Source organism: Crocodylus siamensis, chromosome 8 (assembly GCF_052110815.1).
Source record: "Crocodylus siamensis isolate JL-2025a chromosome 8, ASM5211081v1, whole genome shotgun sequence".
Taxonomy (NCBI): domain Eukaryota; kingdom Metazoa; phylum Chordata; order Crocodylia; family Crocodylidae; genus Crocodylus; species Crocodylus siamensis.
In genome coordinates, this window is record NC_143402.1 from 68,406,736 (window position 1) to 68,428,481 (window position 21,746).

The following is a 21,746-nucleotide window of genomic DNA, read 5'->3' on the forward strand; positions in this document are numbered from 1 at the left end:
ATCTCACGGGCTTTGAGTGAAGCCAGTAGATCATCCAGACAAAGTAGGGAAGAAGAACCCAGTTCTTTAACTACTACATTTCACCTTTCAACCACTAGGCAAAATCCACCAGTCACAAGGGAGCAAGTAGAATTCACCCCACCAAGAAGCTACAGCAAAAGGACAGAGCATAAATAGGTGTGGGGTTGACCTTTTAGAGCATCTACCTTTCCCAGTACAGAGCACAATGCTAGAAGGATCTGAGCATCTTAAGCAAATGCCTTCAAATCCTATTGACTAGTGGGAACTGAAAGTGGTGCAGCTCAGCATGCTAAAAGAGCAAATATCCAAGATGGATATTTCCAGGGGGGTCATTAAGTGAAACCCATCCCCCCATACTCTGCATCCGCTTTCAGGCATAGGACAACCGTGATCCTTTGTGTGACACCTCAAGATGCTCCATTCAGGGAGCAACGTGGGGGCACAGGGTTAAGAATCTGGTTGTGCAAAAGTTTACACACAACGCATTTGCTGAAGCAACCTATTGAGAGCAACCACCGAACGAGAGTCACACTGATAATTTTACTTTCCACACCCTCAGAAAGAAACAGGCGTCAGACCACAGAAAACTGAAACTAAATAAGTCTCAATTTCAGAGTTTCCTGCCAGCAGTTGGAAGGTGGACAGGGTCCCCTGCATGTCCCTGGGTTCCCAGAGCTGGAAACACAGCTGCAGAGCTGGAAACACAGCTCTAGCCTGCAGCTCAAGAAACAAAGCAGAATGGTGAGGATTTTCCTCATGTGGGTGTGGATTCTTTTCCCAGGTGAGAATATTTTACTCGTATTATTAATGGAACTAGACCAAGGGCTTGTGTTAGGGAATAGGAGCTGCAGTGACAAAGTGCTTCTGATTTCAGCTTCCCTATCGAGTGCTAGGCTTAGGTTTGACACTGGGAGAAAGTGTCCAGGTTTAAATCCTTCCAGCAGAAGTCCCTATTGGCCTGGAGAGAGTTCTGCCTTCAGGCTGAGACACTGGAATACTGCAGCAGGTTGCGACAGTTGGGAAGATTTATCAGAGTCTGTGGGATGTGAAAGTAGTTTCCCCACTAACCCTTGAACAATTTCAGCCTGCACAGCTCGGAGTCCTTGTCCTGTGCCTGCTTCTCATGGGGCTGGAAGAATTTTTTCCATTAACATATTTAATCTTCCAGGCCTTATTGTAGGCTGGGTCTCTCCTCTCTCAAACTTCATTCTGGGAATTGGTTTTTCAAGAGTCCCATGACCGCATCATGCTTTTCTACTACATGCTAGCTGGGAAGTGTCCAGCAGGAGGTAGATGATGCTTCTGTCTTCAGTGCATCCAGTCAATAGTGCCATTTACTGGGCAGACCATAGGTCCATCCTGCCCAGTCTCCTGCGTTACATAATGGTCTGTTCGTTACGTAACAAGGGATTTTAACAGCAGCTTTAAAAAGGTAGGATTTCAAAAAGACAGGATTCTGTCTCCACCCTTCCTAATACAATGCCCGTGTTGGCTTTCCATCGTCTCTTTACATACACTTCACTCGCTTCCTTCCTCAGACCTAATGAAGAATGCATGGCACTTGAATGCGTGTCTAACTTTATTCCAGCCTTGCAGTTAGTCCAATAAAAGGCAGCACCCCCAAAAATCCTTGCTGTCACATAATTCCTAAACCATGTTGGCTATAACAGAACTGAAACATTATTATCTATGACAGGTGTATATTTCCATTGTAATAGCTTGCCTCACATGCCATGTATTTTTCCTTGTGAACACCCCTGCAAGATAAGTAGGGTTTGTTATATCACAGGGAACTGAGTTCCACAAAATGGACGCTGATGCTCCAAGAGTGACTTTGGCACCTCAGCTCCATCTAAACTCAGGATTTTGTCCTCAGTCCACCCCAACTCTATCAGTGCATAAGCTTTCACCCCTGAAGTTTTACTTCTGCATTCCCAGATGTGCCTCAGGGTCCACCTGAAACAGAGCAGCAGTCACATTCATTCAACAGCACAGTAGTCACAATGCCCTCAAAACCAAATTGTCCACCTGCCAGGAGGATGCCATACCCAGCAGATTATAGGGCTAGGGACAGGCATTCAAAAACCCTGAGCCTGAATTGATTCAATCTTTGCAGGTCAGTCTAACCTGCAACATTTGAGCAGATTTGGAGGTGGATAGCTGTTCCCTTTTCATTCCAGAAGTGCAGCCACATGCCTGCAATGGCTCAGGATAGAAGCCTGGAGGTGCTACAGCCCTCTCTTCCCATCCACAATGCTGATCTGGGTGCGGGGGGCATGACCAGGCCCCAGCAGGACACTTTGATTAGAGAGAGGTTTAAACCCCCACCCTGCCTGCACTGTCTCAAGCTCCCTCCCTCCTCCACCCACTGCTCGTGGGGCAGGAGTATTGCCATACCCCAGCCCCAGCCCCGGGCTAGCACTCTGAGGCAAATTGGGTGGAGGGGAGTGGTGGGAAGGGGTGCAGCACTTGCATCTGTTGATGATTCAGTAAAAAGCTCTGTTATCTGACATGAGTGGGGTATGGGGGGTGCTGGTTATTCAGGTAATAAGTGTACCACCAGTGGCCAGATGTGGAGCTGGGGGGAAGGGAGCAGGGTGACACGCAGAGCGGGGGTAGAGGGGAGTGATGGCAGCCACAGTATGCATAGTGGTGGCAGCAGCGATGGCCACTGCATGTGAACCCCACCCTCCTTTGCATCTGGCTGGCTGGCCGGCCAGAAATTCCAGTTAATAGAGTATTCTGGTTAATAAAATGCTGGATAACAGAGTTTTTACTGTACTGAGCTTTTCAATCTCCCTCTTCCCATCTGCAAAGCTGACAGGACTGCAAGCTAGCAAGGGAGGCTGATAAAACCACAGTGTTTATCAGCCCATCAGCAAAACAAAAGCCTCTCTCATAGTTCAAGCTCTTAAACAGCTTTTTACAAGGAGGCACATTGCCAGCTGACCTGTTGATTATCTCCAAAAAGACCTAAGCAGACACTGGTTTGTTTGCCTTTGTCCTGTCCCAGTGAAATTAGAGATACACACATCCAGACACCTCTCAACATTAGCTAGCATACTACATGCCTAGGGTCCATGGGACTGGGGTCTGTGCTGTGGGAGATGGGAGGGAGGGAGGGAGGGAGAGATGGGGGAAATCTCTGCTTGAGCAGCGAGGGAAGCCAGGCAGACCCTGTTGTGTCTGCAGTCTCCCCCAGTGCTCCGGCTAGGGAGGAGGGGGCAGGGCCAGCCTGTTCTCTGGAGCAGACAGCCTAGCCTAGCCCAGCCCAGAGCTGCAAAGCATCTGGGATGCTGGGGGACTCTGATTTAACTTAAACCAGGAAGGGGTCTTGGACAGACATTGCATAAACTGGTTTGACCCAAATCAGTTACGTCTGATGCTATATTCAGCCAGGTTCACCTAAAACCAGTTTCAGTCATTTTGAAACTGGTTTATGTGCACTGAACTTATGTTCTGTTATAGGTTAAAACTAGTTTCTGATTACTTAAACTGGTTTATGTGATACATCTGTCCCTAGCCTAGGTGATTCTGGGACAAGCACCCTCTCAGCTTCTCCTGCTGAAGCTGTTCCACTTTGCAGAAAATAATTTAGAACCAGATCAGAGCCAGTAAGCATCAACGTGGCTCAATAGCCCTGTGATGAGGGCCCCTTGCATCAAGGGTTGTTTACTCACAGGTCTCCTTACACACAGGGCTATCTACAGAAGAATTAGGATTATGGACTAGCTCTGAACTGTGCATCTCCAGTTCCCATTTTCCTTTATCATGAAAGTGACTCTCTTCTTTGCAGGCTGTTGGGCTCTGACTGGACCTCAGGAAGTGAACGGGACCGTGGGTGGATCAGTTCTTGTGCCTTGTCAGTACAACGAAGATTATCAAAGTTACAGGAAGTACTGGTGCAGGGGAGACAACTGGAGACAATGCTCTATGGACATTCAGACTACAGGGTCCGAGGAGGAAGTAGGACAGAAGAAACTCTCCATCACAGACAATCATACTCTGTGCATATTCACAGTGACTATGAAGGACCTTCAAGAGGAGGATGACAACACTTACTGGTGTGGGATAGAGAGATCTGGATTTGATCTCATGATCCCTGTTCGAGTGTTCATTCTTTCAGGTAAATTCTTAGTGGTTCTTGCTTCAGTTGGACTAAGGCCCAGATGGAGAGGACTTAGCCAAACATGATTCCTCAACAAGTGCTCTATGGATCTCCTCCCACAGCCCTGAGGAACTCCAGCCAATTTCTTAGGTGCACCATGTAAAAGCAGGGCGTTGAATGCTAGGTACAACATCACCTTAGTCCACATCTCAGCTTCCCAATTGCCTGCCCTTTCTAAAGCAAAATCCCTGCTTGAAATCAAGAATATTTTACCTGAGGCCCAAGAGAATGAGCTAATTGAATAATTTTAAAATGCACTCATTTGCAAAAGTAATTAAAAAAACCCTTGCAAGAAGTCTCATGTAACTAGGAATCTGGGCAGTCTTTTGGGTGCCCATGAAAAGAGTTAGTCTTAGGAGTTTCATAACTTCAGTTTCAGTGCTTGTGGCAAAGAGGGAACCCCTGACTAGCCACAGAGCTAGTTTCTCACCTGCCTCTGGGCATGCCACCCACCTGACTTTCCTGCCATGCCTTGTTGTAATTAATTATGTTGTTAATTAAGGTGGGAGGCTGCCCATTTTACACCCCGATATTGGGGGGGGCGCTATCCGCAGCTCCATTCTACCCCTACACCACAGCTCAAGCCTTGCAGATGGCATTTGGCTAAACTGTCCCCTTCGCCCATTAGCTGTAGCCCCACTCATGGGACCTTTGGCTCCATAAGCCCTGGCCCTGTCTCAGGCCAGTCAGGACCCCAAGCTTCTTTGCTCATCATGGGCTCATCATGGGCATCCCTCACGGTGTGTCCCTGGCCCTTTTGACCCTTTCTGTCCTGGCCCCAGCACTGACCAGTCAATTGACCTTAGTTAGGTTTATGCCTCCTGCCTGCACTTAGGGATAGGGTTCCCCCATTCCTGGCTCAGCTGCTTCCTGAAAATTACCTGGCCTACCCTGCTCTGATGGTAAATGACCCACCTTAAGGTGAGGGCTGGGGTTAAGGCGCACCTACTTGCCTTTCACCAGGGTGGTAACTGGCCTGGCATTTCCTGGGGGCTCCTCCATCACTGAGAGCCCCACCAGGCCACCCACTCCTGGCAGGGTGCAGTTTTAGGTCATGCCCAGGACCAGGAGCCTCCAAACCCTCCCGTACAGGTCCTGCCCCTACCTCCAGGATGTTGTATTCAGCCTAGCAGCCAGGAAACGTTACTGCCTAGCCTGCCAGCAGTGAACTGCCCTGTTTTATATAGGCAGCCAGGAATTTAAAATGTCCGCTGCAATCAATCACCTGCTGGCTGCTTGGCTCAGCCCTTAAAGTGGCAGGCACCAACAGCGCCCTGCCACAGTGCTCCATTTTCCAAACATTCAATGCCTCAATGCATCATTTCTTTTTAACATTATTCACACATTTGCAATTGCTTCAGTCATCCAGTGAGAAGGGAGAGGCACAAAACGGATGACATATCACCAAGGTCTGTGCTAGGTATTTAATTTAAAGCGATAGAGAACACAAATCCCCAGACTGATCAGTGTCCATCTTTTCCAGTGGCTTTGCTTCTGTTTTTCCATTTCTGCAGGAGCCTGCTTCTCCCATAAATCCATTTCCATTGTACTAAGACCTCTCTGGTTTCCCATTTCAGGCTCAATCCTTTGAGCAGTGACTGCACAATGGATCATAACAATAAATATTCCAGACACCAGCAGAAAAGAGAAAGGAGTTAAAAGTACTACCATATATTCACAAGATAGGAGATAGATAATTTTAAAAGGCAATGAATAGTTAAAAGGCTGATTAACCCATTAGATACGCTACCACAATATACTAAGTCAAGGGCTTCTTGGAATTCATCCCTCTTATGAATAATTAAACCAACTAGGCACAGTAGGATAAAAATAATGTCCAAGGGCTTTAGAGCAAAGAGTCAGTCACTAACTGATAATAGTTAGAAAGCAGCACCCCATGGGGCTAGGAACGTCTATAGTTGTCTCTTATGGGAAGTAGATTCATAGATGTTAGGGTCAGAAGGGACCTCACTAGATCATCGAGTCCGACCCCCTGCATAGACAGGAAAGAGTGCTGGGTTCAGATGACCCCAGCCAGATGCCTGTCCAACCTCCTCTTAAAGACTTGAAGTACTACAGTTTTGTCTCGCATGTCTGTTGCTGGACCCTTCAGAAAAGGTATCTTGCTAAGTACACCCCTTACCTGGCTTGTTGCATGGATATACAGGGCAAGGATATGACAGGTGTGACAGGTTAGTGTCAGGAGTCCTGCTTCCTTATGGAGTAGGGTGCCCCAAGGAGTTCAGGCAGATGCCACCTTGTAGAATAGGAAATCAGTGAACTTTGCCACCTAAACAGCAAGTTGTTAACACAGCTCAGCCTGCTTCTGTTTGCAGCTGTCCCCACTTCCCCAACCCCACACCTCCCTACCTCAACAACATCAGGAAAGGAAGAGACAACAAATGTTGCTGTTTCCACCATTCCAGACTTCACATGGACCATGGGAGAGACCACTAATGCAAGGTGAGAGCACCCAGTCTCATACTAGATGGTGCAGTGGGGGTTGCATCTCACCAACCTCTCTGGTAGGATCAGGCTTTGGACTGCACTGGGAGGCCAAACACACATCACACAGTTGCCATCCTCAAGGCTGGAGGCCTCGCATCAAGCCCCAGCAGCACACAGGATTCGTGAGCCAAAGAATTGATTTTGCTGAAACACTTGATCTTAAAACGAGAGGCGCTTCAACTCACAGGGCCCTGTGTAAAGAAGGCTTCAGAGAATGAACTGTACGAGTGGATTTTTGCTGGATTTGTAAACTGAAATTTGCTGGGATTTAGTGGGGTTTGTAAGCTGAAATATAGACATATGTTGACTTAAGGCAGGGCCAGGCAGTTCTTCTGCCAGTACTTGCTTACTCTAAAGCGCTCTTCCAATAGTAGTAACTGCACTAGTAAGCAAAAAGACCAGCCCAGCACTGTAGTTCTGATGTGCAGCATGGTGGGTCTCCTTGTCTTGTCATTTCTGCTTTTCTGATTGTATTTAGGGGACGTGCCAGGCAGAATCACCTCTGGCTTTTCAGACAAAGGTCAATTTGGCACTGTTCTCTTCATATTTCAGAGGACGTGGTTTGCAGGTCCTGACCAGGAAGGGGCTAAGCGCTGCAAGATGACTACTTTAGTCAGAAATGCCACTACTTGAGAGCAAGAGATACAGTGCAAGGCTTTAACAGGCAGAGACTTTTATCTTTGCTCAGCTCAAGAGCCTGGCTTGTTAATCTGAGCACTTAACCAAGATGTATTTCACCTAGTAAAAGCTTCATGGCAATTATGGTGAAAATGTCAGCTGTGAGGATCAGTATGTCCCATTGCTATTAGACTTGTGAAGGGTTTTGATGGAATGATATAACTGGCAGAGACTATGTTTAGGTCAACAGACTCATCCCACAGACATTTGCCCCTGTGTCTTTATAACTGCAGCTCTCACTCCTGACTCCCCTTTGCAGAACTTAAGTCAATGCCGAACTCCTGTAGCATTTAGGAGACCAAAGCATTCATCCCAGCTGTGTCATGCCCTCCATTTCGGGCAGCACACAGGCTTTGGTGTCTCCTGTTTATAAAATGAAGGGTGTTGGCTAATACTAACCCAACACTGGCAATTTGAAATGAGGAGCAAGATCAATATGCAGCCATGTTGTCATGCTGTTTGGGGCACACGTTATGTTTAAGGGCTTCAAGGTGTAAAATTGGTCACTAACAGATTTAGAGCAAAGATTTTCTTGTGAGCAGCTTATTTTACAGGATGTCCTGTAGGAGGTTTCTTGATTCTTCCTGTGAAATGCCTAGTGTTGGGGCACGCGCACATGCACACCCACACCCACACCCACACCCACACCCACCCAGTGTTAACATTGCAGATAAGAGTAGAAATTAACACTCTGTCCTCCCTCTCCTAGTACCATAGACCCAGTCCTCTTCACCGCGATACCATCCATCCTGCTGGTTCTCTTTTTGATCATCGTCATTGTGGTAGGACTTGTAAGAGTATCACAGAAGAAGAAAAAAGGTAAGCGTTTCCTCACTGGTAAATGAGCCATTATATTCTTCCTTCCTAAATTCCTCATTAACCTAAGTCACCAACACAACTGAAAGAAAGTGGATTGAATATCTACATTGCCAAAGGGTAACAGTAGCACACATAGACACATCTGGCCTAGGCAGCTTAGATACCTGCAATGGGACCACTCAACCCAGACAGGAAAGTCCACCCACGGCACTGGGTGGTTATTTAAGCAGTCAGATTCCCAGAGGGCACCCAGACCCACATCTCAATCACAAGCATGGCACAAGTGCCTATTTTAAGCCATGCTGTAGTAGAGTTTCATAGATTTCATAGACGTTAGGGCTGGAAGTGACCTCAGGAGATCATCGAGTCCAGCCCCACTCCTGAAGGGCAGGAAGTCAGCTGGGGTCATAGGATCCCAGCAAGATAAGCATCCAATTTGCTCTTGAAGGTGTTCAATGTAGGCATTTGAACCACCTCCGATGGCAGACTGTTCCAGACCTTGGGGGCTCGGACAGTAAAGAAATTCTTCCTTATGTCCAGCCTGAAACGGTCTTGCAGGAGTTTGTGACCGTTCGACCTCGTCATCCCTTGGGGCGCTCTGGTGAACAGACGTTCCCCCAGATCCTGGTGGTCACCCTGATAAACTTATAGGTGGCCAGCAGATCACCCCTGAGCCTGCGCTTTTCCAGGCTAAAGAGCCCCATGGCTCTCAGTCTGTCGTTGTAAGGTCTGTTTTCCTGACCTCTGATCATGCGTGTGGCTCTCCTCTGGACTCTCTCAAGCTTCTCCACATTCTTTTTGAATTGTGGAGCCTAAAACTGGACGCAGTACTCCAGCTGTGGCCTCACCAAGGCCGAGTACAAGGGGAGAATGACATCCCTGGATTTGTTTGAGAAGCATCTATGGATGCAAGCCAGCGTTTTGCTTGCTTTGCTAGCCGCAGCATCGAGCTGGAGTGCTGGAGCTGTGGTGGTCCAGGAAAATGTGAGAAACAAGGTTTTCTTTGGTGATATCTTTTATTGGGCCAACTCCGTAGTTTGGGAGAGATGTTAGACAAGCTTTCAGGCCCCAAAAGCATCCTTCCTCAGGTCAGACCTTAAAATTTTGTCTAATATCTTAAGCCAGGCAGATGGCTTGGATGGTTGGGAACTACTGGGGTGGGAGGAGCGGGGAGGAGAAGACAAAGACAGAGTTACTTCAGACCAAGCACAGTGACTAAATAGGATCTGTTGCCCTCCTGCGAAGCATTCCCCACCAATTGCCTGATTCCATCACGTAGTCCTGAAAATTTCTCTCCCTCCCATAGCTTGTGCAGAGTCCCAGATTTTTCCTACGGGGCCCACATCGATCTCAGAAGCTCCATGATGCCTCATACTCTGCTATAAGCCAGGGCTCAGTAACAATGCAGCTGACAAATAAATCCCTTTTCGCCCATCCAAAACAAGCACGATTTTGGGTCGGAGAAGAGAACAAGATTAACTTTGCCGCCTCTCCTGCCAGGAAGTCGCAGCAGTTTCACTTCAAATGAAGTCAAAAAGGAGTTGAAAAGCTTGGATACAGAGGCTGCATAGACCTGTATCTATCATGCTAGCAAGATTGTTGCCGATTGGGCTACCAAATACATATGCTCCTGTTTGTCTGTTCCTTGCCACCCCCGGTCCCTTCTTCTAAAGCTGTCTGGGGCAGCGTTTCTGTTCAGGGATGTGTAGTGCCAATCACGCCAGCATCCTGGCAGGAGTGAGTTTGTAGGTGCTACTGTAAAAACATGCACTATGTTTTATTAAGAGAGGTTGGAACTGATATCAGCTCAATCTCCTCTGACTAAAGCTACTGAGAATAAGTCCCTGTCACACTGAAGCTCAGGCTTTTGCACCAGCTTATTGCTCGGCATGTGGTTTTGACCTGACTGAAAACAGACACCACGTTACCATGCAGACAAAAGCCACAAGATCTCCTTGTGTGGGACAGCAGGCAACTTTCCCTGCTGATTTGCCTGTGAAGTGGCCACCCTGCACCCCACCCCTTGCGTGGGGCTGACGCCGCGCTGTCCTGTTGTTCTAATTCACAGAAGAGAGAGGAGCGGATGCTGACGCAGCAAGCTAGAGCACAGAGAGATGCTATCGGCTTTTCACTTGCCCGATCCTTGAAAACAGAATCACCAAAGCAGAATGAGCTTCCTATTGATGGGAACCCATCCACATGGGTCTGGAGACTCAACCAAGGGTACAAGGGATGTCCCAGCCATAAAAACAGTTCCCTAAGGAACATCTACGTTCCCATAGGGAAGGGAGAAACCAGACCCAAAGCACTCTAGTCACAGTGCCCCTCCATGCCATCACCCGGCTCACAAGTTCCCCTTGGCTTCCAAGAGGGGTTGCACTGGTTCCTTCTTCCAGAGCTGGACATTATGAGCTGCCTCTCTGAAAAGCTAATGCTGGGAATCCTTTAAAGCTTTGTTGCCAGAGAGCTGTGCTAAGGAACCTGCATGCAGCAGATGGTGTCTGGTCCCTGACACAGTCTTTGCCTGGCCAGACGTGCTGGCAGAGCCCTAAGCTCACAGTAAGGGGGAGAAGGGTCTTCCTGAGCTGAAGGGGCTAGAACATCCCACCCCATGGAGCCAACCCGCGGGGCCCAGTGACAATGGTTGGATTTGTGTCACCTACAGGGAAACTCCAGAGCAGTGCATCTGGGTTCATCCTGAAAAGCTGACCAAGTTTAGGTAGATCTACTGGGCAGAGTCTGTGTTGGCAAAGGAGGATCACCCAAGCAGGTTTCACAGGTGGTTCAGTGATGGACATTTTCGAAACCTCCAAGACAGAGATTGCACAGAGGCATTACCATCCTCGGGGGGGCGTTGCTTATTCCAGTATTGCACTGTGAAGCTCAGAGAGTTGCTTGGGGGGAGGGGGGGGGGGGGCTGACAAGACTTCAGGCACAAACAAAAGTACCATTATCTCTGTTTGATATATTGCCTATCTACAATTCTTCCAGATCATAAGAAAACATTGCAACCACAGAACAAGAACTTCTATCTCTGTCAACTGGTAAGAGAAACACTCAGTTCAGTTCTCAGACAGGACAGTGACAAGCTCGGTACAGGAACTGTTAGAAAGGAATGGAAACTTGCCGGTGGCTCCTCGAAAGTGAGCATAGAAAATGTCACCATTGCTGGAACCGTAAAGGGGACCCACCGGTACCATTCACCTGAAATGGGTCCTTGGATGGGTCTAAAAGCCAATGCTGCACACTTGGGACCATGGTAGAGGCATTCATCTCCCTCCAAGAGCTGGCACTTATTAATAGTTAGCTTGTGGTAGTGGTGGTTGCACCCATTTCATAGTTTCATAGTAGGTAGGGTTGGAAGGGACCTCAGCAGATCATCGAGTCCGACGCCCTGCCATGGCAGGAAAAAGTACTGGGGTCAAACAACCCCAGCAAGGTGTTCATCTAACCTCCTCTTAAACACCCCCAGGGTAGGAGCCTGCACCACTTTGCTTGGAAGTTGGTTCCAGACCCTGGCCGCCCTGACCGTGAAGTCGCGCCTCCTGATGTCTAGTTTGAATCTCCCCTCTGCCAGCTTGTGACCGTTATTCCTGGTCACTCCTGGCGGTGCTCGGGGGAACAGGGACTCCCCCAGTGCCTGCTGGTCCCCTCTGACTAGTTTATAACAGGCCACTAGATCCCCCCTCAGCCTTCTCTTGCGGAGGCTGAACAGATTCAGGTCCTGCAGCCTCTCCTTGTAGGGCCTGCCCTGTTGTCCCCTGATCATATGAGTGGCCTCCTCTGGACCCTCTCCATGCTGTCCACATCCCTCCTGAAGTGCGGCGCCCAGAACTGGACGCAGTACTCCAGCTGTGGCCTGACCAGTGCCGCACAGAGGGGGAGGATCACCTCCCTGGACCTGCTCGAGATGCATCTGTGGATGCATGACAGGGTGCGGTTGGCCTTCCTGACTGCCTCCCCACACTGCCGGCCCATGTTCATCTTGGAGTCAATGATGACTCCAAGATCCTTTTCTGCCTCTGCACTAATGAGAAGGGAGTTCCCCAGCCTGTAGGTATGGTGCTGGTTCCTCCCCGGTGCATCACTTTGCACTTGTTAGTGTTGAATCCCATCCTGTTCTTGTCTGCCCACCCCTGTAACCTGTCTAGGTCCAATTGCAGCCTGTTCCTCCCTCCTAGCGTGCCCACATCCCCCCACATCTTAGTGTCATCAGCAAATTTGAACAGGGTGCTTTTTACCCCCTCGACCAAGTCGCCAATGAAGATGTTGAACAGTGCGGGCCCAAGGAGCGAGCCCTGGGGGACCCCACTGCCCACATCCCTCCAGGTCAAAAATGACCCGTCCACTACCACCCTCTGGGTGCGGCCTTCCGGCCAGTTGGCAACACATCTGATTGTGCAGGTGTCGATGCCACAGTCCCCCAGTTTCTTAATGAGAACAAGGTGAGAGACTGTCAAAGGTCTTCCTAAAGTCCAGGAAGACGATGTCCACTGCTACCCCTGCATCTAAGGATTTGGTGACCTGGTCGTAGAAGGCCACCAGGTTGGTCTGACAGGAACTGCTGCTAATGAACCCGTGTTGGTTGCCCCTAAGCACAATCTCCCCTGCTGGCCCCCCGTGGGCATGCGCCAGGATAATTCTCTCAAAAAGCTTACCCAGGATCGAGGTAAGACTAACTGGCCTATAGTTCCCCGGGTCCTCCTTCCTCCCTTTTTTGAAGATGGGAACCACATTGGCCCTTTTCCAGTCCTCTGGCACCACACCAGAGCATCACGAGTGCTCGTACAGCCGTGCCGGGGTCCCACAATGACCTCAGCCAATTCCCTTAGTACTCTTGGGTGGAGATCATCTGGACCAGCTGATTTGAATACGTCCAGTCCCTCCAGAAGTTCCCTGACTAGATCCTCACCGACCATAGGCCTGCGTGCTCTAGTGCGCCTGTTTGCACGCTCTGTTCGTGCGGTGCGGTGCGGCTCCCTACTGGCTCAGCTAAGAGGGATCCGGGGGGCTTCCCCTTCAGATCCAGCTCAGCTGCATCTCGTCCCTCTGCCCACTTACCTTAGGGGGATCAGCTGCTGCTGCCCCCGCTGCTGCTGCATCCGTCTCAGGTCTGGTAAGGGGCACATGTGCATGTGGGACACACGTGCCTGGATCCCTCCTCTCACCGCTGCTCCTGGCTCCCGAGTGCCAGGGGCTATGTCAAACTGTGGCTTTTAAAGGCTGCGGTTTGAATTTCCCGCTGCTGGATGTCTATTCACTTTGAAGGAGTGTAACAGAGGGTCATGCTTTTTTTTGTACCAAAGGCCCCAGTAGTGCCAATTAACTGACCGGGGGGAGGGGGGCGGTAAACATAGAGGTACTTCTCCAGGCTTGTACAGTGGCCATTTTAGCAAAGCTGAGACCTGTAGTAGCTCTAGGAAGAGCTGCTGCCTGCAACATCCGTGCCTCTGGCTCCCCAAAGGGACACTCTGGCTAGGGACAGAAGTTACACATAGACTGGTTTAAACTTGTAACAGAATAGGAGTTCAGTGCTCATAAAAGCAGTTTCAAAATGGCCAAAACCGGTTTAAGATAAACCTGGGTGAATGTAGTATCAGACTTAACTGATTTAGGTCAAACTGGTTTATGGAACTTCGGTCCCAGACCCCTTCCTGGTTCAAATTAAATCACAGTCCCCCAGCAGCCCAGGATGCTTTGCAGCCCTGGGCTGAGCTGGGCTGGGCTCTCTGCTCCAGCAAAGCAGGGCTGGCTCTGCCCCTCTGCTCTCTAGGCCAAGCAGTGAGGGCTGGCCGACAAGGGGATGGGAGTGGGAAACCTGGCTGGCAACACAGCCAGGTGTGCATGGCGGGGTGGAGCAGCCCCTGCCAGATGTTTCCTCCACTGGAGTGGAGGGAGCAGGGATGTCGGCCAGCAGGCTCAGGCAGAGGGGAAGGAAGGGGGTTTAAAGCCCCTATGTGGCCCATGGGACCCAGCCCAGGTCTGAATGTGGGGCGGCTGGGGGGGGGCTGCCACACTTGTGTCCCTTCCCCCACCCCACTCCTCACTTGAGTGGGGGAGGGGGAAGCCCCTGCCAGGACTTTCTCCCTCTCTCCCAGCTGGAGAGGAGAGCAGGGAGCATGGCCACGCTCCGGCTAGAGCCAGTAGGGTGAAGTGGGGAAGCGGGGGTTTAATCCTCCCTCCCTCCCTTCTCTCCCCAGCATGGGACCCCAACTGGAGTCTGCCTGGCAGGGATGCAGCAGCCAGTCAGGCTTTTCCCTCCTACTCGCTGCTCGAGCAGTGGAAAATGGGGGGTATAGCCAAATGCCAGCCCTGAGCCAGCCCCCCCCCTTTGCCTCCCCAGTCATACTTGGCAGTCTGCTAGGGTCTGGCCATGCCCACCCACCACTGAGGTCAGGTCCCTTCCAGTCTTGGGATGGGAGGGCTGCTCTAGCACCCCCGCTTCTGGCCTGACAGGCATGGGGCTACATTTTCGGAATCAGAAGTGGATGTCTATTCACTTGTTTCTCAGTTCAATCTACGCAGGTTAGATTAACCTGCAAAGATCGAATCGATTCGGGCTGAGGATTTTTGAATGTCTGTACTTAGCTTCTGAGACAGGTCCCTTAGAGCTGACCATCTGTTCTGAACACTACACATCCATTTCAGAAGCATGAAGCTGGTCCTGCCCAGTTGGACATGTACATGAACATACAGCCTACATCTAGGCTGTCCCTTTCTGAGAATGACTATGAAAACATTCAAGGGATGAGTCAGGTAAGAAGAGCATCTAGTAGGTACTGCTGGAGGGCACAGGCTACCCTTGTGTGAACCTCTCCCAGGTATGGAGGGAAGAGGAGTTTCTCTACTGCCTGGATGAACTCTTCCCTCTGGAAGAGCCTACCCCCAACCCTTTATACAGTAACGCAAACCTCATAGCGGTATGTAATCACTCCTGCAATCTTCCTTCTACTTATCATAGCTCTTCTGACCCATGGTATCTTCATTTCAGGCTTCACCTTTCACAGCAAAGCATCCGCCCGCCCGTCAACAGGCCATCTATGCCAACATGTGCCCAAGTACAGCCAGGCTGAACCCTCGCCAGCAGCAAGGAAAGTGTGGGAGGAAAAAGTGACTGGCCCATGCTCTTCTCACCAATGGGAGATGTAGCAGCGTATCCAGATTTTCCCACTGCACTTATCCAGATTTTCCCACTTTAAACCTGGCACTGAGTCACGTTATTCATTCCTGTCTGAGGTTTGTGGGCAGGCTATGGCACTGTGACATTAATTAGGTGCTGCTTACAACCGTTATATAGCTGCCATGCTGGGATTGAACTCGAGTATAAGCCACGGCATCTTCCCACCCCGCACAGTTGAGTTACATGGCAAAGTACCGATACAGAAGAATGTCAGACATCCTCCAACAAATCATGTGACAAGGCCTTCAAATGCTGCTGATGGGAGAAATACATATTCCTGCTGTAATACTGCAGTGCACTGGTTAGGAAAAATTAAGTGGCGACTGCTCCAAGCTGCTATGCTTGTTCGTTCTCATCTCCACTCAAAGGGATGTTCCAGCAAACCTTCACCCCCACCTTGGTGGGTGGCTGTCGGGGACTTCCCAGCCTGTGCCAACCTTCAGGTTCCCTTCAGTTAGTGGCCAGGCACCCACTGCAGTTGATGGGGAGTTTCCTGATGCCTGTGAAGGGGGCGAGGCCCAGGCAGACCACTGAGCTTGCATGGCTGCTGGTTCTCCAAAGCGACACTGCTTAGAAGTGAAGCTTTGGGCAAGGTCGCCCCTTCCTACTGCCCCGGCAGGAGAAATGGAACCAGTCAGAGCACAAATAATTAAGTCACAAGTGAAACTGCCTTTTTTTGAGAGACGTGAACAAGAAACTGAACCCTGGGAGTCAGGGTATCATTCTGGTCAGAAAGAGGGACCCCGGGTGTCAGAGAGCCCAGTGAGAGTCACCCCTGGAAGCATCTCACAGCCTGATGAGGGAAGCAGGACAGTGAGGCCCTGCCTTGATCTTATCTGGACCTTTCGCCCGGTGAGGAAGATGTAAGGTTGTACATCTGGACATGTCCGCCTAGTGCCGTGCTGGGCCAATGGTCCTAGCTTCTTACCCAGCTCTGTTGACGTATATCCTAGGCACACAACAGAGAAGACAAATATGAGAGGAAGGCAGCAAAGCCCTAGAATGCAGCTGTGCTGTTACCCCAGGACTAACCTTCCTCTAGGGACTCCTTGAAGCTCAGCCCCAACCCCTTTGAGATCCATAGGGAAGGGATTTAGCTTCAGTTTCTCCACAAAGTCACGCCTGGCTGGATTTCTACTGGTATCATCAATGTGACAATACTGCACCCAGTTCTGTTTGAAGGCAGTTTTGAAAAGTTGGCGAGGGTGCAGCAGAGAACAAGCAAAAAAGTGAATGGAGGGCTGGGAAAGAAAAGGATTTACAGGGACAGACTTTAAGAGCCCAGTTTTCTTAGCTTATCAGAAAGAAGATCAAGAAGTGATTTGATTATGGCATAAGTACCATGATAGGCAGGAATAACAGGGACTAAAAGCTTCTTCAATCTAATGGAGAAAGGCAGAAAAAAAATCCAATGGCTGGAAGTGGAAGCCAAATGAATTCAAATCAGATATGATACAATTAAAAAAAAGAAGTAGAAAGGGTAATATCCCCCTGGAATAAACTAAAGGAAAGGATGTATTCCTTTTTAAAGATGCGCTGTAGTCAGGTCCCAGGTACTGGGCTCAGGAAGGGGTAGCTAGGCAAAGGAAAAAAAAAAATCTACCATCTGTAGGAGGTCCAGCCACACAGGAAGAAATCCTAGCTGCTGATTGAGGATTGGATGATTTTTTTTGTTTGTTTGTTTGTATCCAGGAGATATTCTGCTTTCCATGGAAACTTTACACTCTTTTAGCCTAATCTCCAAATATTTGATGGGCTTACTCCCCAGTATTAAACCTGGAGGAAGTGAGGGAGTCACAGGCTCCCCCTATCACAAGGTGAGTTCATATAACTCAGCTGTCTTCACTCATTGTACATGCAGATCCAGCTGGGGCCCCATTACAAGCTTTTCTTCCCGTAAAGTCCTTCAAGTCCCAAACCAGGATAACAGCACACCTGCACATTAGGGCCTTCCTACCTTCCTCCTATATTTGTCCTAGGTGCACAACTGAGAAGACACACATTTCCACAAACATACAGGACTCTAATGCTGTATGACAGTTGAACACAGCATTATAACCTTAAAAGCGATTACCATTTGCATAGTGTCTAAATAAAAAGTGTCTTGTTGGAAAATTTGGACTTTGGGTGGAGTCACTGGGCCAAGAGACTTGTCTCTCTTAGCCACTGTACCCGCTCTCATAGCCCTATGAGGCTTGGACAAGTTTGATTCTGTCCTAAAACATGTAGGTGTATCTTTTTTAAATATTTCAATACTTAGTGCCCATCGATCGAGCTTCCATTTCTAATCTGTATCTATAGTAGTAGTATTAGTAATAGTACCCATTTCCTTCCTAGAGATCAACATTTGGTGCTTTCACTTAACATAGAACAACACGATCTGCATTTTTCATGACACAGCCTTTGCAGTAGGATGTCAGAGGTGGAGACTATATTACGGATGAAACTATGATTGCAGCTACTTGTGCTTCTTTGACTGAATTCAAACTATTCCCTTGAGGTGGACTGTATTGGCTCCATCGCAGCAGTTCTCATAAGCTGCTGTCCTGGTCTTCTGCTTTCCCAGCTATACTTCCCTCCCACACGCTCCACACAAGAATGAGATCCAATTCTCCACTATGCTTTGCCATGAAGAGGAAAGGCATAATGAGCCCTGGCTTGGTCAGCCACACCAACCTGCATTATAGTCATATTCTACAACGATGTTCAAGGTGCTTTTCATTGGATCCACGTCATGGGAAACCACAAATGGCTTAGGCACGGGTATTGCAAACCTTCAAATAAAGCATACTAAATGCAAAGCACCCCTTTTCAATCTAATAATATGCTCTCCACTGCAGAGAATCTTTTTTTAGGGCGTATTTTATTGCATAACGCTGCACAGCTGACTTCTTAAAAGCTTCCCCAAGCAGCCATTTCCCACATCTGCCAGAAGTCTATGCATATTGTCCTCAGACATAGTCTATGTAGGTTGTTAGTAGGCTAGAGTATAAAGCCTTTCAAAGTAAGGAAAAAATAGAGCGGGAGACATAACCCACTGCAACAGCCTCAGACACATTCATATGATGGACTCTTAATTTAGTGTTTTCCCCAATTCCAATCTTGACACCAGCAATTAAAAGCCACAGGAGGAAGAAGGGAACATGGACATCCCCTTAGATGAAAGTGCATGACACCAAATAGCCATAGATGCTGCCCCATTAACCGTGTCAGTTAATCATTGTAGAAGCAGCTTGTAACAATCACAGCACAGTAATTGAATTACCTTGGGAATTGGATGGGGTTATTTAATATTTTAAATGCTTATTCATATTGGCTAGCAGTCATTGCAGACACCAAGAAACATCCACATACTCTTACCTTCTGGAAATAGGGACATCTCACTGGCTCAGTCTACTGACTAGGCCTGTGCGAATAGGGAACTGTTCGATTCGGGTTCAGATTCAGCCGATTTGATGCCAGCGATTCGGTTCGGAGCGCTGAATCGGTTTTCCGCTTTGATTCAGCGATCCGGCCATAGGGTATAATGGGGAATCGAGGAAACATCTCTAACTTCATTGTTTTTTGTCTGATTTAGATGAAACTTGCAGGAGCAGTAGCCTCTGCTGAGAGCATGAAGCTTGCCAAGTTTCAAGATGATCAGTGGGGGAGTTTGGGGGAACACAGGGTCTTCTGTGTCACAAGTTTTGCCTTTCAGCAGCTTGAGGTGCAGTTCCCCCCAGACTCCGGCACCAATCTCCTTGACACGTGGCAGGCGTTGTGGCCTCAGCAAGAGCTACCAGCCCTGCAGTTTTGACCCCCCTGTGGCTTAACACACGTGACACGAGTTTTGCTTTCAGGACCTTGACGGGCATCTTCCCAGAAACCCTGCACCTATCACCTTGAAACTTGACACGCGTCATGCTCTCAGCAGAGGCTACCAGCCCTGCACGTTTCATCTGAATCAGCCAAGAGACAACAAAGTTATAGATATTTCATTGATTTCCCATTATACCCTGTTATCTGTCAGCTCCATGTTCTTGGGGACCCCTGACACAGGACACAGACTGTCTGACTCACAACGAATCGCCCCCCCCACCCCTTCTCTACACTGATTAAGATGCAGTGAGAGACACACCTAAAACCCTCCAGATAAGGGTGACAAAAGTGAAACAACTGCCCTAGGTCTCATTTGCATCTGAGCTGGGAACAGATGACCATTCATTTACATGGGAGATGGAGAACAGAAAGCCTGAAGCAGAGACTGCAGTGAATTCTGGGATCAGCGAAGCAGGGGAGCACCGCTTGATGGGGAAGCTGTGCTCCAAATGCTCATCAACCCCCACACCCAGCTCTGCATTTATCAGACCAGTTCTAATCTGGATTTACAAAGGACTTTTCCTCCCCCACCCCCAAACACACACACACCTCTAAGCAAAAGTAAGTTTATTAGGCATCTCGGGCCGTACATTCCCTGGCCCCCCTATGGGAGGCCAATGTAAACTTAATTGTCTAAAACTCGGTTGCCGGGTTAGGGAATGCTGAGGCAATAGACTGAGTCAGACGGGGTATGGATAGCATTTGAACAATGGTACAGGGTTCATCACAGTGCCCAGCCCGTTGGAGACCTGTCCACAAGTGTTGTCATACTTTTCCCGAGACGACTGGTGGAAGTCCTCTCCACAACAGGTTATGAACACTCCAATAAGTGCCTTAAGTCTGTTAAAAGACTATAGTACGGTCTGGAAAAGTCATGCTAAGCTGAGGCTTGTGCACAGCAAGTAAGAATCCAAAACCCTGATGCTGGAAGCTATATAGTGTTTCTGAAGACACCAGGAGATATCCCATCAAGTATATGTGCTATCCATAGGAATGTCAAGCTGGCTTCTAAGTATGTGTTTCCTGAGTATCAATCAAGTTCCTAAGATGTTCCAATCAGATAACCCCTTGTCAATAGAGAGGACAATTTGATTTATACTACTGAGAATGCTTGAAAGAAGCTGAACTGAGGGTATAAAAATCTGTAAAAAGCAGCAGTGTGTGTTGACACCACCCACTTTCTTCTGGAGAGGCTGCAGGAGGCAGATCATCTCCCTTCAAGGATCATGCTGAGAACTTTGGCCTGTCAGCTTTGCAACCCGAGTGCCTTGGACTGGTGAGATCCCAGCTCTCTCTCTTTTTTCTCTTCTCTCTCTCTAAGCATAAATTTCTGCACTTGAATGGTATTATAGTTTCATAGTTTCTAGGGTCGAAAGGGACCTGAGTAGATCATCTGGTTTGACCCCCTGCCATGGCAGGAAAGAGTACTGGAGTCAAACGAGCCCAGCAAGGTGTTCATCCAGCCTCCTCTTAAACACCCCCAGGGTAGGAGCCAGCACCACTTCTCTTGGAAGCTGGTCCCAGACCCTAGCCACCCTGACTGTGAAGTCGCGCCTCCTGATGTCTAACCTAAACCTCCCCTTTGCCAGCTTGTGACCGTTATTCCTGGTCACTCCTGGCGGTGCTCGGGGAAATAGTGACTTCCCCAGTGCCTGCTGGTCCCCTCTGACTAGTTTGTAACAGGCCACAAGATCCCCCTCAGCCTTCTCTTGTGGAGGCTGAACAGGTTCAGGTCCTGCAGCCTCTCATCATAGGGCCTGCCCTGTTGTCCCCTGATCATACGAGTGGCCTCCTCTGGACCCTCTCCATGCTGTCCACATCCCTCCTGAAGTGTGGCGCCCAGACCTGGACGCAGGACTCCAGCTGCGGCCTGACCAGTGCCGCATAGAGGGGGAGGATCGCCTCCCTGGACCTGCTCGAGATGCATCTGTGGGTGCATGACAGGGTGCGGTTGGCCTTCCTGACTGCCTCCCCACACTGCCGGCCCGTGTTCATCTTGGAGTCAATGATGACCCCAAGATCCTTTTCTGCCTCCATGCTGACAAGAGGGGAGATCCCCAACCTATAGGTATGGTGCTGGTTCCTCCCGAGGTGCATCACCTTGCACTTGTCTGTGTTGAAACCCATCCTATTCTCCTCCACCCACCCTTGTAACCTGTCTAGGTCAGACTGTAGCCTGTTGCATCCTTCCAGCGTGTCCACGTCCCCGCACATCTTTGTGTCATCAGCAAATTTGAACAGGGTGCTTTTTACCCCCTCCTCCAAATCACTGATGAAGACGTTTCATAGTTTCATAGTTTCATAGTAGCTAGAGTCGGAAGGGACCTAGGTAGATCATCTAGTCCGACCCCCTGCCTTAGCAGGAAAGAGCACCGGGGTCAGATGACCCCGGCAAGGTGCTCATCTAACTTCCTTTTAAAAATCCCCAGGCTAGGAGCCTGCACCACTTCCCCTGGAAGCCGGTTCCAGGCCCTAGCCGCCCTGACTGTGAAGTAGCGCCTCCTAATATCTAAT

At 49.2% G+C, this 21,746-nt stretch overlaps 1 protein-coding gene across 1 annotated transcript; it reads left to right on the forward strand.

Annotated features, from left to right (window-relative positions):
* Positions 1–649: 649 nt before the first annotated feature.
* On the forward strand, positions 650–18,132 carry LOC149858973 (CMRF35-like molecule 8). The gene is made up of 7 exons (XM_090060022.1): positions 650–802; positions 3,818–4,147; positions 6,526–6,652; positions 8,085–8,194; positions 11,186–11,238; positions 14,843–14,950; positions 15,186–18,132. The coding sequence occupies exons 1-7, from the start codon at positions 760–762 to the stop codon at positions 15,306–15,308; spliced, it is 894 nt and encodes a 297-aa protein (XP_089916148.1). The 5' UTR covers positions 650–759; the 3' UTR covers positions 15,309–18,132.
* The last annotated feature ends 3,614 nt before the right edge of the window (positions 18,133–21,746 follow it).

What these genes read in the sequence shown, in the direction of transcription:
- LOC149858973 (XM_090060022.1), top strand. Translation starts at nt 760, where the DNA reads ATGGTGAGGATTTTCCTCATGTGGGTGTGGATTCTTTTCCCAG. An exon ending in GGAGAGACCACTAATGCAAG is followed by an intron (nt 6,653 to 8,084) that starts GTGAGAGCACCC and finishes TCCCTCTCCTAG; the next exon opens with TACCATAGACCCAGTCCTCT. An exon ending in ACTTCTATCTCTGTCAACTG is followed by an intron (nt 11,239 to 14,842) that starts GTAAGAGAAACA and finishes CATCCATTTCAG; the next exon opens with AAGCATGAAGCTGGTCCTGC.